The 15,161-nt window shown below is 38.3% G+C and overlaps 1 protein-coding gene and 1 pseudogene across 1 annotated transcript; one reads left to right on the top strand and one right to left on the bottom strand.

Moving 5' to 3' along the window:
- The window catches only part of LOC141436577 (organic cation transporter protein-like), a 19,715-nt pseudogene extending 7,199 nt beyond the window's left edge, over positions 1–12,516 (top strand).
- Positions 288–7,507, bottom strand: LOC141436149 (limulus clotting factor C-like). Its single transcript, XM_074099030.1, has 3 exons — positions 7,457–7,507; positions 3,214–3,414; positions 288–688 (listed from the first exon to the last, which is right to left on the bottom strand). Exons 1-3 carry the CDS (start codon positions 7,470–7,472, stop codon positions 471–473), a joined length of 435 nt encoding a protein of 144 aa, XP_073955131.1. The 5' UTR covers positions 7,473–7,507; the 3' UTR covers positions 288–470.
- Positions 12,517–15,161: the final 2,645 nt, after the last annotated feature.

Here is a 15,161-nt window from a genome sequence, read left to right as displayed (position 1 = left end):
TTTTATCCAAGACTACATATAGCCACCCGAGCCAGTACGGCGAGGGTGATAGACACATCGAGGGAAAATGGGTTAATGCTCGAGTTTTAGGTACACTCTGCTCTTAGCTTTTAAATAGCAACAGTGGAAACAATAATTCACTTTCTATGTACATTTAATTTTTTATGCATTTATAATAATTCTTTTTTTAATTTTACTGATTCATTGTGATTGGTTTGATTGATTTTTCGCTTTATATAGAAATTAAAAAATATTGAAAAAAAATACGTACCTACAAACTTTTTTGTTGTGGCTGTTGACACCTAATTACCTTGGCCTTATTGTTGGTCTTAGACGAAGATTTTATTTTATGCACTAGAACATAAAAAGCAATTTTATGTCGCCTAGATACAGCATAAACACGAACTTTACGAGCATGAGAAGTGAAAAAGTTTTTTTGCATTTCAGTTGCAGTGCTATCTCGGATTTACCTAGTTGGCAGACGGCGACGTGGTCCCAGCTACCGTCGACGCACAGTGCATGTTCAGCAGAACGCTGCTGGAGTAGTAGAAGCAGCCGTTGCACTCCGGCACGACCTCCGTACCGTGCGGCTCCAGCTCGTGGCACACCCGGGTCCCGCCTAATACGTCATCTCCAGTTATTTTGCAAGTGTAATTGACGCTTGGGTCCGGCGTCAGTCTGCAGAAACCTAGAAGGAAGGTTAAGCTGAGAGTGCGACGTCGAGTAGAAATAAATGTGTTGTTGGATTGATCAGTATTGTAGCTGCTGCATGAACAGACAGCACCACAACAGTGTTATTTCGATTTTAGGTCTCTGTGAGCATGTCTAAACAGGTCGTCCCTAAAAAGTGTTTCCAAGAGCTGTAAACAGCTATGTCGATGTTAGTTTCAAGTGTCATCTATATATATATAATTCAAAAGTCCTGACTGACTGACTGATATATCAACGCACAACCCAAACCGCTGGGTCTAGAAACTAGAAATTTGGAATACTCGTATATATGTTCCTCAATCTGTCATCTCCCAGGATAACAGGATCGAAGGATTTTGGGCACAAATTGGTGCCTCTGGGAGAGGACAGGTTAATAGGTGTAGACGGGCATTAAAGAAGGCTTTTTCAAAATTTCCACAATATAGGGAATAAATGGGATTTATATTTTAACTTCAAAATGGCCCTACTTGCGTAACTATAATTATTAGAAATTTCAACTTTGGCGTGCAAGTAGTTAATACTAACATTTAAATTTGGGGTAACATACATTTAATGAACCAACTAAAAGAATTTCCTTGCTCACCCGCGACCTTACGATAGCTAAGCTTATGCAAAATATGCGTGTTCATGCAGTTCCTCCACCTCCACACTGTAAGAACACACAAATCACACAAACCCATCTATCACCACCACCACACTACACTGACGCGTTTCGAACTCAAGCAGAGCTCATCTTCAGAGTGACACAAGAATAAGTGTTAATTTTTTTTATAACCGTGCTGCAAAACTACCTTGATTTTTATTTATTTACTGTCAAAGCATGTTGTATTAACTACCATTGCTGAAATTAGATCCAAGAAACACGAAGAAGCAGGCACGGATAGTGAATACTCGTAGCATGCTTTACGCCGTGTTACCATCGCAGTCTTCTAACAAATATAGGTGTAGCATTTCATACGTTGGTCGTTTGTCTGATAGAATTTATAGTATTTTAAAATCAAACAATGTTAAGGTAGCCTTTAAGACTAACAACTCTTTGTACTTTAAACTTTGTAACCACAAAGAGAAGGTAGATAAAGGACATAGATCGGGTGTATACAAGCTCACTTGTAATGACTGCAGTAAAGTATATGTTGGTCAGACAGGTCGCAGTTTTAATGCTAGATTTAAAGAGCATGTTTCGGCATATAGGAAAGAGCATCCTGATAAGTCGAATTTTGCCAAACATTTGTTGAAACTAAATCATTCTTTATCGGGCTCATATTCGTATGAAGTGTTTCATTATTGTGGCAAGTGGTTTTGTCTCGATGTTTTGGAATGCATGGAGATAATTAGATACAACAGTATGCGGTCTATTATTAATGAGCAGGTAAATTATGTTTCATCTCCATTGCTACGGCTTGGGTCTAATTTCAGCAATGGTAGTTAATAAAACATGCCTTGACAGTAAATAAATAAAAATCAAGGGAGTTTTGAAAGACGGTTAAATTTTTTTATTAACACTCACTCTTGTGTCACTCTGAAGATGAGGTCAGGTTGAGTTCGAAACTCGTCAGTGTAGTGTGGTGGTGGTGATAGATGGGTTTGTGTGATTTGTGTGTGTTCTTACAGTGTGGAGGAGGAGGAACTGTGCTATCAGCCCTTGAGGAGTTCCGTCATCAGCAGTCGACCCTGGCTGCAGCATCAGATGGCGTATATCATATAAACGCATTGTCATTGAAATTTAACAGTAATGTTAAGTCTTTTGTGTGTGCCGTCAACTTTTGAGGAGTTCCCTTCTATGGAGACGATCCTGGACAGGATGAGTAGGATGTCACTGCTAAATTATTGTATTGTTACCAGATTTACATCAGTTCACCAAATCTCCAGTCCCTAAATTTATTAGTTTAGCTTGTTCGTTTTCTGATTCAGTTGGAATACCTATAAAATCTTCTTTATTCGTTTTATCCCGTGGGATTTTCGGAAAATCTTTGAAACATTTTGTTACCTGTTAGCATTATCTACCTGCATACCAAATTTGAATAACTACGGGGTTAAGGCCACTTCGAAGCAAAAATATAAAGCTTTCAAAAACAAGCTATAACTTAAATATGCTCTAAAAAACGAAATTAAACATTACCATTACATTACCTACGCCAAACCAATCAACTTATTATGTAACACAATCCATACTATCATTTTAAATGCGAAAGTGTGTGTTTGTATGTTTGTCCGTCTTTCACGTCGAAACGGAGCGACGGATCGACGTGATTTTTGGCATAGAGATAGTTTATGGGCCAATGAGTGACATAGGCTACTTTTTACCCCGAAAAAAAGCACAGTTCCCGAGGGAACAGCGCGCGATAACCGAATTCCACGCGGGCGAAGTCGCGGGCAAAAGCTAGTTAGATTACATAACCATTTGCAATGCCGAAGCATTTGATTGTTCAGGACTGTCATTGGCAAGATTCAGTAAAGAAGACTAGAAGAACAACAAGATTCAAGAATAATGAAGCTACTTACGGGTGCACTGTGGCATAGGTTGGGGCCAAGAATTTCCGCCAAAACAGTACGTCGTATTGCTTCCAACCACTCCATACCCAGGATCACAGGTTACAGTCAAACCAGCAAAGTCGTAGACTTGTCCCGGCACGGCTGCTGGCTTGTTGTAGACAGTGTAGGTGCCATGCGGCGGATACGCGGGCAGCACGCAGCCACCTGAACCTATGAAATTTATAAGAAAACTTGGGCTAAGTTGTAACTACATGTTGATATTATCTAACGGTCTGATAGTAACAATGTGTGGGAACTTATAAAAAGCATCGCATGTGTTCGTAAGTAGCATGTGTGGTTTTTTTGAACTTATATAATTACCAATATGATCCAATCTAGTCAAAAAATTCTAAGTTAATTTAATTTAAAGATCATATAGTTGGTTATATTGTTGAGCATTCTCCATGCTTGAAGGATCCTCACCATTTCATCAGCGAATCTGTACTGCGGTGTGGAGCTAGCTTTAGATCCGATGTGAAGTTCGCATTGCATGGTGGTGCGACACACATCATAAACGATGCTGTGTCTATACTGCTATGTAAGGCTAGCTTTACACGCGGTTGTCTTTGGCAATATGTGTCATAGACACAGTAATGTTGGAAAATGTCATAAACACTATTATTATTATTTTTTTGCCTTAGCCAAACATAAATAAGCACTTAGTTTAGCTACTGCCATGAATGATCCTTTCGGCAGGTTTTGTTCATTCGAGCTGCGGGCTTGTGAGTTGGCCATTTAAGGGCATGTTCCCAATGTTTATTAAGGCTGGTCTCATTTAACCTGCAGGTCAGCTCTAGCAGAGCTATGGTAGACCTTTGTTAACTATTCCTGCCTAGGTAGGTTAGTCCTAACCTCAATAGGGGGGAGGGATATTGTACTAACTTCTTGCGTCTGTTGATTTGAGGACTGGCAGCATCATAAATCCATTTTTGAATAATAATATTGAACGGACGCAAGGGTGTTAAAGAGGAGACTTGTACCCGAGCTGGCCACGTAGGATGTTGATTGGAAATACACATGAAAATATCGTAAAGAAGTGTTTTTCTTAATTAAATAGAGTTTAGTTAGGATAGTGGACCGTCCGTCCACTACAGTAGGTAGCTGGACGTCTGAAATAACACATAAGCGACTTTTTGACCCCGATATTCCCACGAAATAGGGATGAAATCTTGAAATAATAGTCGCTTAGATTAGAGTCATGAAATTTGGTATGTGGGTAGCTGGATGTCTGGAATAACACATAGGCAACTTTTGGACCCGATATTCCCACGGGATACCTAGGGAGAAAATCTTGAAATAACAACCGCTGGGCTTAGAGCCATGAAATTTAGTATGTAGGTAGCTCGACTTCTGGAAAAACACATAAACTACTTTTTATCCCGATATTTCCACGGGTAAGGGAAAAAATCTTGAAATAATAATCGCTGTGCTCAGAGTCTTGAAATTTGGTACATAGATAGCTGGACCTCTGAAATAACAAATAGGCTATTTTTTACCCCGATATTCCTACGAAATAGGGATAAAATCTTGAAATAATAACCGCTGAGCTTAGAGTCATGAAATTTGGTATGTAGGTAGCTGGATGTCTAGAAAAACACATAGACGACTTTTTGACCATCAGGTTATCAGGTGGGAATTGCGATTCCCACGGGATATCTAGGGACAAAATGTCGAAATAACAACCGCTGGGCTTAGAGGCATGAAATTTGGTACGTAGGTAGCCGGACGTCTGGATTAACACATACCTACGCTACTTTTTATCCCGATATTCCCACGGGATAGTTTTATAACTAAGGGACCCCATACATCCCTGTGTTATTATTATTATTATTTTGTATTTTTTTCTTTAATTGTATACTGTAGTCTTTAAATATTTGATTTGTAATTATTTTATTTAAAAAAAATGACTTTCTGCCAACTTTCTTGCGGCACATTCTTCTTGGCAATGATGGTCTTCCTGAAAGCGCTGGTAGTTTAAAAAATAACGTGTTAAAGTGTCGTTGCGGCCTATTTACTGAATAAATGATTTGAATTCGAATTTGAATTTGGATAGGAAAACATTTTGAAATTTCAGCACTGGCTTTAGAGTCTTGAATTTTGTATAGTTATTCACAACACAACCTCAATGAAGACCACGATATAAATTTTGGAAATTTCCAGGAGAATTTTGTAACACCGAAAATTTTAATTGCAACTACCAGACCGAATAGTTTACGCGTGCAAAGCCGCGGGTAAAAGCTAGTAGAATTATAAATAAATCATGTTACTTACTCAATGAGTGATTGGTTTGGCGTAGGTATTTAATGTTTATTTTGAGTTTTTTAGAGCATATTTAATTCAATACTTTATTTGTAGCTATATATGTATATTTTAGTCTGTCAAGTGGTGTGTAAGTACATCAAAACTGAACGTACATAATTCATTAAATCAGGTGCTACTTTGCATAGGTCTATATCAATGAACTAAAACAATTAGTTTGCTTACCCGCGACTTTATGATGCCTTTATGAAAGAAATGTGTGTTCATGCGGTTCCTCCACCTCCACACTTTAGCATGCTGAACGGTTGTGTGTTGCTCTGAAGATGAGTTCTGGTTGAATTCGAAACGAATCAGGGTAATGTGGTGGTGGTGATAGATGGATTTGTGTGATTTGTGTGTGTTCATACATTATAGAAAAGGAGGAAATGCATGAACACACATTTTACGGCAAAATTGAATTTATTTTAAAAGCAGCTATCATAAAGTTCGCGGGTGAGCAAAATTATTGTGTCAGTTCGTTTAACGTACATGTACATTTTCAAATCTGTGCTATTAGCCCTTGAGGAGTTCCGTTATCAGCAGTCGACTCTGGCTGCAGCATCAGATGGCGTATATCATATAAACGCATTGTCATGAAATTTAACAATAATGTTAAAGTCTTTTGTGTGTGTGCCGTCAACTTTGAGGAGTTCCCTTCTATGGAGACGATCCTGACAGGATGAGCAGGATGTCTGCTAAATTATTGTATTGTTACCAGATTTACATCAGTTCGCCAAATCTCCAGTCCCTAAATTTATTAGTTTAGCTTGTTCGTTTCTGATTCAGTTGGGAATACCTATAAATCCTCTTTATTCGTTTTATTCCGTGGGATTTTCGGAAAATCTTTGAAATATTTTGTTACCTGTTAGCATTATCTACCTGCATACCAAATTTGAAGTCTCTAATATTTATAACTACGGGGTTAAGGCCACTTCGAAGCAAAAATATAAAGCTTTCAAAAACAAGCTATAAACTAAATAATTTCCTTGCTCACCCGCGACCTTACGATAGCTAAGCTTATGCAAATATGATATGCGTGTTCAAGCAGCCAACAACAACATGCCTCGACAGTAAATAAATAAAAAATCAAGGTAGTTTTGAAAGGACGGTTTAAAAATGTATTAATAATTTTGTGGGTGTGTTGTTTTGTTTCATAAAACGTATGGTGGGTACTTTGGGAGTTACAGTGACAAGTTAAAACGGTGGTTGTGGTTCGTTAGTCTAACAACTGGTAGCATGGTGTACGGTTGTGTCACTCTGAAGATGAGCTCTGGTTGAGTTCGAAAAACGCGTCAGTGAGTGTGGTGGTGGTGAGGTGTGGTGTGGTTTGGTGTGTGATTTTTGTGTGTTCTTACAGTGTGGAGGTGGAGGGAACTGCTTGAAACACGATATTTTGCATAAGCTTAGCTATCGTAAGGTTGCGGGTGAGCAAGGAAAATTATTTTAGTTCATGATATGGACTCCGCAAAGTAACGCCTGATTCAATAAACAAGCTATAACGAAAATATGCTCTAAAAAACGAATTAAACATTACCATTACATTACCTACGCCAAACCAATCTCACTCATTATGTAACACAAACCATACTATTATTTTAAATGCGAAAGTGTGTGTTTGTATGTTTGTCCGTCTTTCACGTCGAAACGGAGCGACGGATCGACGTGATTTTTACATAGAGATAGTTTATGGGCCAGAGAGTGACATAGGCTACTTTTTATCCCGAATAAAAGCACAGTTCCCGAGGGAACAGCGCGTGATAACCGAATTCCACGCGGCGAAGCCGCGGGCAAAAGCTAGTTAGATTATATAACATTTGCAATGCCGAAGCATTTGATTGTTCAGGACTATCATTGGCATGATTCAGTAAAGAAGACTAGAAGAACAACAAGATTTAAGAATAATGAAGCTACTTACGGGTGCATTGTGGCATAGGTTGGGGCCAAGGATTTCCGCCGAAAAACAGTACGTCGTTTACTTGCTTCCAACCACTTCATACCAGGATCACAGGTTACAGTCAAACCAGCAAAGTCGTAGACTTGTCCCGCACGGCTTCTGGCTTGTTTGATAGTGAGTGTAGTCTGGGCCATGCGGTGGATACGCGGGCAGCACGCAGCCACCTGGAACTGCTGATAAAATTAAATAGGCTGGTATCACAGACTACAACGATCTGTACACCGACCAAAAACTTACAAACGGAATTTCGACGTGTCGTCAAAGTTGTTAAGCGATTGCTTTTTTATTTATTTAGATGGATAGTTTCTTAATATCTTGTAATTTTTCGAATAAACATGAATGAAAAAGTATATTGTTGGAAATGAGAGCGAGTAATTTGCATTATGCTGAGTGGGGACCTGTTTGGGCATTTCTTATTCTTAAGTAGGGGAGGTGGGGGCTGCAAGTGCCGATTTTTCCAATAACAGGGAATTTAATTATGAAAATATGGGAATGTGGAAATATCAAAGAGTTGTCTATCGGTTTTTGTAATATTATAGTGATTAGTGATTAGATCACACTAGTTATTTTTTTTACAGATTTTTTTTTGACAAATATTCGGAGTGGAACTTTCAGCCCCGCTTTGGGGCGAGTTGTTCCATCCGTGAGGCAAATTGTCCGTTTAGATTAAATGAAAATATAACGTGAGATAAAATGGGTTTTCGTTAATAAAACAATCATTAAACGGATTTATAATATGTTTTATATTATAATTTCTCTCAGATGCATAACTGAACTTAAAAAAACAAAAAAAAACCTGAAAACCTCCAATAACCATTTCTTTTAAATTTTTAAGTCATATTTGACATTCATCGGTTAAAATGTGTATTACATAACTAACTTTAAAAAAAATAACATAACTGGTAATCTTCAGATAAACATTTTATCAATTAACTAACAATTGAGATCTATCAACTTACAGGGACAGATTTATGATATGTTATGTATTATCATTACAGTCAGATTTATAACTGAACTTTAAAAAACAACAAAAAAACACTGGAAACCTCCAAATAACCATTCTTTTAAACTTTTAAGTCATAATGAGACATTCATGAATAGAATTATTAACTACTCGTAACTTTAAAAAAATAACATAACTGGTAATCTGCAGATAAACAAATCTGCAAATAAATCCAGTGAACCAGTCAGCACCAGCTTCACGATTCTTGTGCCACGAAGGGGGAATATTGTTCAAATTAAAATTTACAGCACATTCATATGCGAGTTTTCGCACCTCTCCTGGCAGCAAGCCGAAGTATATTGAGGAACACCTTAAAATGTAGTCCACTAGCTGTTTCTCCTGTTCCACAATAAATACTGTCCTGCATTTATACCCTGTAGTAGGATCTTTACCGGCTTTCAATTTATTAACAAATCGACGTAGCGTCATGTGGCAAATATATACAGTTCTCTGGCTTACTTTTTTCAGTTACTTTTTCCCATTAATGACAGCATTTTTGCGTTGACGCAGTAATGTTTCGGAGGTTTTCCCTCTAATCTGACTTTCTGTTAGGTACGCATCCTAAAAAATAAAAAATGGTCTTAAAAATTATAGGTAGGTAACATTGAAGGTTCGTTGGGGTAAGTTGTTCCGCGGAACAAGCAGCCCCTCCGGGAGGGAACATCCACCCCAAATTTCATTTTTTAAAATACTGCCAAACCACCAATTCAATAGAATGAATTCAAAAAAACACTTGAACTACAAGACACATTACTAATGTCACTACAAAATAGGAAAGTTACATGTAAATCGGGAATATGATTAACAAAATAGACCAAAAAGTTTAAACACGAAAAAATTTACTCACGTGGTGTTTTACGAGCTCGGTCCACACCGCCACTTTAGCCGCCGGCGCTGGAGTAACTNTGGCAACCACTTTGAGTCCTAATTATTCATTTGGCGCTCATGAGTTCTAAGATGGCTTACAATTATAGACCCTTAACTAATTAATACATTACTGCATCATCCTAGTGGTCTTACTTGGCCACACTTTTGTGTCCGCTTTCGACCCCTTCATATTCCTAACAGGATTTTATTTTTTAAACGCTTTTAAAATAAAACAAATTAAGACACGTCTAAGACATGAGGAATTTGGACCCAGTCACAGAAAGAATAATATAGTACAAGTACCCCAGTGGAGTTATGGACCATTACAGGAATGTAGACGAGGTTGCTGCATGTAAACAGGCAGATACAGTCAACGAAGTCCTGCCCGCACTGCGAATATGTATTCACGCGAATTATATTCCGTGCAATACAATACAATACAACAACACAATACAATTTCTTCGCGATTTTTTACCGTCAGTGCGGATACTCGGATAAGATTAAATGTGTTAGAGAATTGCGAGAAAAAAACGCGCGTCAAAAATTCGCAGTGAGTACAGGTCCTTACGTATACCTGTTGTGTATCTCTTTCAACTCGTCATGAAAAGCAGTGCAGTATATTTTATATCGTTCTTACATATATACATTTGAAATTAATTAATAAATAATAACAGGTAATAATTAATTTCAGATTCGGCCGAAAATCTCCTCTACTCGTAGCAGTGGTCATCCAGGTGACAATGGGAATAGCCGCAGCCTTCGTGCCCGGATTTTGGACATTCACGTTCCTCCGGCTGCTGGTCGGCATGTCAGTTGGCGCACCATGGTCACCGGCTTCGTCATCGTCATGGAATTGTCGGCACCCAGTATCGCGACGTCATCTCAGCTCTCTATCAAGTGCCATTCAATTTGGGCCACATACTTCTACCCGTCTTCGGATACTTCTGCAGGGATTACTCCATTTTCAACTTGCAATTTCATACCTGCGATAGTACTTCTGAGTTACTTCTTCTTAATCCCGAAACTCCACGTTGGTTGATAGCGGTGAAAAGAACTGACGAGGCTGTCAAGATATTAGAACGCGTGCAACGATGTGAGTTATACGATAAGATGTCACTATGACGAAATTAAAATGAGGGTTTTTCGTCAGGCGAAATTTCGCTAGATGGCGCGTTAGTATCGTGGGGTCCGTTCGACGTTTCAGTCTTGCTTGCGATTGGCTCATTAGATATTTATCTAAATGAAATGAAAGGAAATGAAATTTATTTGTTTGCCTTAAATGTAGTACATTACATGATGTTCAATGTTTTATGAGTCTCATACATTCAAACTTTATAAGTCATGCAAATATTGAGATTTACTATATTAACTATCTATCTATCTATCTTTTTTTTTATTTTTATTTGACTGTATGGCAAACGAGCAAGTGGGTCTCCTGATGGTAAGAGATCACCACCGCCATAAACATCTGCAACACCGGGGTATGCCAGTGCGACCATTAGCGTCAGTTATTTCACCGGTCTTACTCTAAGATGGGATAGTGCAAGCACTGCTGCTTCACGGCAGGATAAGCGAGCAAGATGGTGGTAGCAATCCGGGCGGACCTTGCATAAGGTCCTACCACCTGCAATCTATCTCAATATCCATATTTTAGTGCCATCTATTATAAGGACCTTTTGCAACAAAAATGTCTGTGATAAAAAATAAAATTATTAAATAAATTATTAATTATTTACATATTATCCAAGAGAGTAATAACATTTCTTGTGAAGCCAACAGAACAATTGAGTTTTCGTCTTATGCACTGTATGAAACTATTCCTTTTTTCATTTTGTATTTATCTTAGGTAAATCTAATCTGTCAGGATACCTTGGGTTGTATGAAACTATGTTACAAATAATCACAAGCGTGACAGAAATGTCAAACGTGCCTCGCGATACTAACGCCATCTAGCGATATTTCGCCTGACGAAAAACCCTCATTGTTGAGTGTGTCTAAACATTTTAGCCTATCTATTTGTTCTGCTAAAAAATACTTATTACCACTACTCAAGTAGGCATATAGGTAAGTCACAGTTAGACAGACTATTATTATGTTATGACGTACACATCACGATAATAAGATGTACAAAGGAGAATTTATCCCTTAAAGAGATCTCTTCCAGTTAACCTTTGAACGATGAACAGATATCAGAACAAAAGTAGTATTGTCTGTATATGTATTGCTGTTCGTATTTGTACAGTCTATTGTACGGTCCGATTAATGAGATGTTCTTTCAGAAACAAGCGTCCGACGGAAACCATAAAAGCCGACATCGAGGCTTATCAAGCTGCTATTGGAAAAACCAACTCAAGAAAGGAAACATTGTGGATCTCTTCCGCACTCCGAACATTCGAAAGAACATATTAGCGATGGCCTTCAACTGGTTGGCGTGCAGTTACTGCTTTTACGGAGTATCGCAGTACGTGGGTCAGCTGAGTGGAAATGCCTTCGTCAACGTCGCCGCTAGTGCCAGCGTCACGTTACTTGGCACATTCTTATCAATACCACTTATGAAAATGATAGGAAGAAAAACTATACTAGTAATATTCAACTTCATCTGCGCAATTTGTTTGCTCGTTCTGGCAGTGCTGCCAGAAGGCCCGGCTCCGTCGTATGCGCGAGTATAGGTGTAGTCTGTAGTTTTATTAACTTCGTCGTAGTATATGATTGTACTGAGTTGTTCCCGACTGTGGTTAGAAACGCCGCGCTCGGGTTCTCGTCCATGTTGGCCCGAGTCGGTTCTATGATGGCTCCTTTCGTGATAGAGCTGAGAAGCGTTGCTCTATGGATGCCACCAGTTGGCTTTGCTATCTTACCGTTAATAGCTGGCTTGTTACATTTTCTGCTGCCAGAAACTAAAGGCTGTGAATTAATGACCACGATTGAAGAAGGTGAACAATTCGGAAAAAAGGTGAAGTTAGATTCTAAGAAATAGATAGGCCAAGGATGTATATATATTGTGTTAATAGTGTATTTAAGTAGGTAGGCAATATTTGTGAATATAATGAAATGAAATAAGATATTTCATAAAATAAGAAATAAATTAGTTAGTTAGCAATAAATAAAGAATTCACGGCAAAAATATCATCTACCGTGACACCTTGTTTAATACGGTTGTTCAGTTTGTTATGCCTGATTTCCTTTGTCCCCTTGCTATATTATACATTCTGCCATTCCTACTATTATTATAAAAACGTAGTTTGTGAGTATGTGGCTAAAATGGCTCGATATTTTTGGATTAAATTTGGTTTGTATTTAGATAGATTTTGACGCAACGTTACTGAAATCCCCCATTTATGGGCGCAAAGCCGCGGGTAAATTTTTAGATATGAAATATATGATAAATAAGAGAATTGAGAGAGAGCTACCTACCTAATCCTTATCCTTACTAATATTATAAATTCCGAAATGTCTGTCTGTTACCTCTTTACGCTTAATGGCTCACTTGCATTGGTCGATATAGGGCCCGCATGCGGGTGCGGTAGATTTCCAACGCATAAGTAGTGCCCGTATTCGGGGAACCGTTTTCATTCGTTTTCACGCTGTATGTTGACCGAGTTATCGACTACCGCATATTCACAGGAACTGGATAGGAAGAAGTAGTGTTCTCTAATTTCCCGCGGAAAATTTTTTCCCGAATGATTCATTTCCCAACTGTTTCATATGGATGAAGATAGATAGATATAATCTTTATTCTTCAAAACAAAGACATGGCTTAGTAGCTAAAGAGTAATAAAACTAACAATTAAATAAAAACATAAATTAAATAACAATTAAACAGATCAGACACATAAATGAGAAGCCATGTGATGCACTGAAGAACAGGCGCTGGCTCAGCATTGTGCTGCGGTACCTAAGCCGCAGCGCTGGTATTCTGCCAGTACCCATACCGAGTAAGGACGCCGACCAACGTGATAAACTCAGCGCAATCTCGTCATCAAATGAGTTTTATTATTCAGTGGGATCGTAAAGTAGCAAAATTTATTTAAGTATTTATTATTATTATTTAAAATGTCAGAAAAAAAGTGTGAGGTGTGAGGTGTGAGGTGAGGGGGGTTCAGAAAAGTTCAAGATAAGAGTCTCTGGAGAGACAATAAGTGCAATCTGAGCTTAATACGAAAGTTTGATTTTGACTCAATGTTTCGGAGTGGTGGGGGGATATTATTCCAGCAACGATTTTCTACGACGATTTTTTACTGTAAGTTCTTTAGGATTGTTATAAAACTAACATAACCTAGTTATAGGGTTCTACAGGATAGTCCTGAAATGTATCCTGAATAGTTCAAAGAAAAATCGCTGGTTCATATGAAACAGTTGGGAAATTAATCATTTGGGATAAATATTTTCGGCGAAAAGCCAGGATCACGACAGACAGTAGGTAAAGTAATAATAATAATAATAAATCTTTATTTCCATAAAAGGGTACAAGTATCTTAGACTAGACTTAGACAGTGGGCCACAGCTGCCAAACTAGGTGTAAACCTGTATTTCAGCAGTCGGAGCTCTTGCATGAGGTCAAATAAATCACTCCGGAACCGTGGTCCCACTGCGATGTCCCACTGGGGGGACAAAACTTTTTCGTGGTCCCACCAAACACAAACTTGACCGTTTTGTTACGCCGAATTGAAGGAACGCCATATGATAAATATTACCCACATTATATTTTTTTTATTCTGTGGTTATCCTACGTATCGTTCAAAACTCATCGTTTAACGATTTGCCTAGTGACGTTTAGGCAGATCATGAAATTCCTAGGCATATCATAAAACGCCGCCATATTAGTTTTGGCACTTCGCCGGCCGCTGCCGCGCACGCTCGCTTCGCTCGCTCAGCTCTTGCGCTTGTTACCAATTCATACTAACCACTCCTCGCTTCGCTCGTCGTACCTAAATTTGCGGTAAAATAAATGCTGGAATTAATTTTAATTTTATTGCCTTTTAATTATTACTATTTTATCTCGTTTACTTATTATTTTATTTTGTTCCAAGAAAGTAGCGACATTACATACCACATTGTAACAAAACGGTCAAGTGTGTGTTCGGTGGGACCACGAAAAAGTTTCGTCCCACCAGTGGGACATCGCAGTGGGACCTCGGTTCCGTCACTAAATAAATGTACTGTAATTTAGTAGCAACATAATCGTGTGGGATATAGGGATGGGGCACTTGTTAATAGGATTAGAATACAGAGAATATTACAGTAAAGTCGTGTTAGGGTACAACTTTGAAAACAAAGCATTTATCCCATTTAAAAAAAGATGTAATAAATATTAACTACGCTGTGTGTAGGTAAACATACGTCATTTTGTCCTCACTTGTAATGATACGCGATCTCTCTTCCTCGAATTTTGAACATGAAACTACCGTGAGACTCACTCATATTAAATGTTATTATAACGGATAACTCACGTCTTAAACCGAGTTTAGCTCGACAAGTCTCTTCCTCGTCTTATCGTTATTCTTGAAACCGTCCCTACTATTGCTAACATGATTAGATATAAAATAAATCTTAAAAGTACTCGTATTTATTTAAGCCGTGTATAAATTCTTAAGCTGGCATAGCTATATAGGTATGTTTGTATGTTTCTAGTTTCTACCATCATCATTATCACTCCAACGACTTAAATATTGATAAGATGTTCCGGTTTACTTTTTTGCGTTTATTTCATTCGGTTACCTATTCACTTATCATCATCATCATCCCAGCCTATATACGTCCCACTGCTGGGCACAGGCCTCCTCTCAGAACAAGAGG

Source organism: Choristoneura fumiferana, chromosome 16 (assembly GCF_025370935.1).
Source record: "Choristoneura fumiferana chromosome 16, NRCan_CFum_1, whole genome shotgun sequence".
Lineage (NCBI taxonomy): Eukaryota > Metazoa > Arthropoda > Insecta > Lepidoptera > Tortricidae > Choristoneura > Choristoneura fumiferana.
This window is presented reverse-complemented; position numbering and strand designations above follow the sequence as displayed.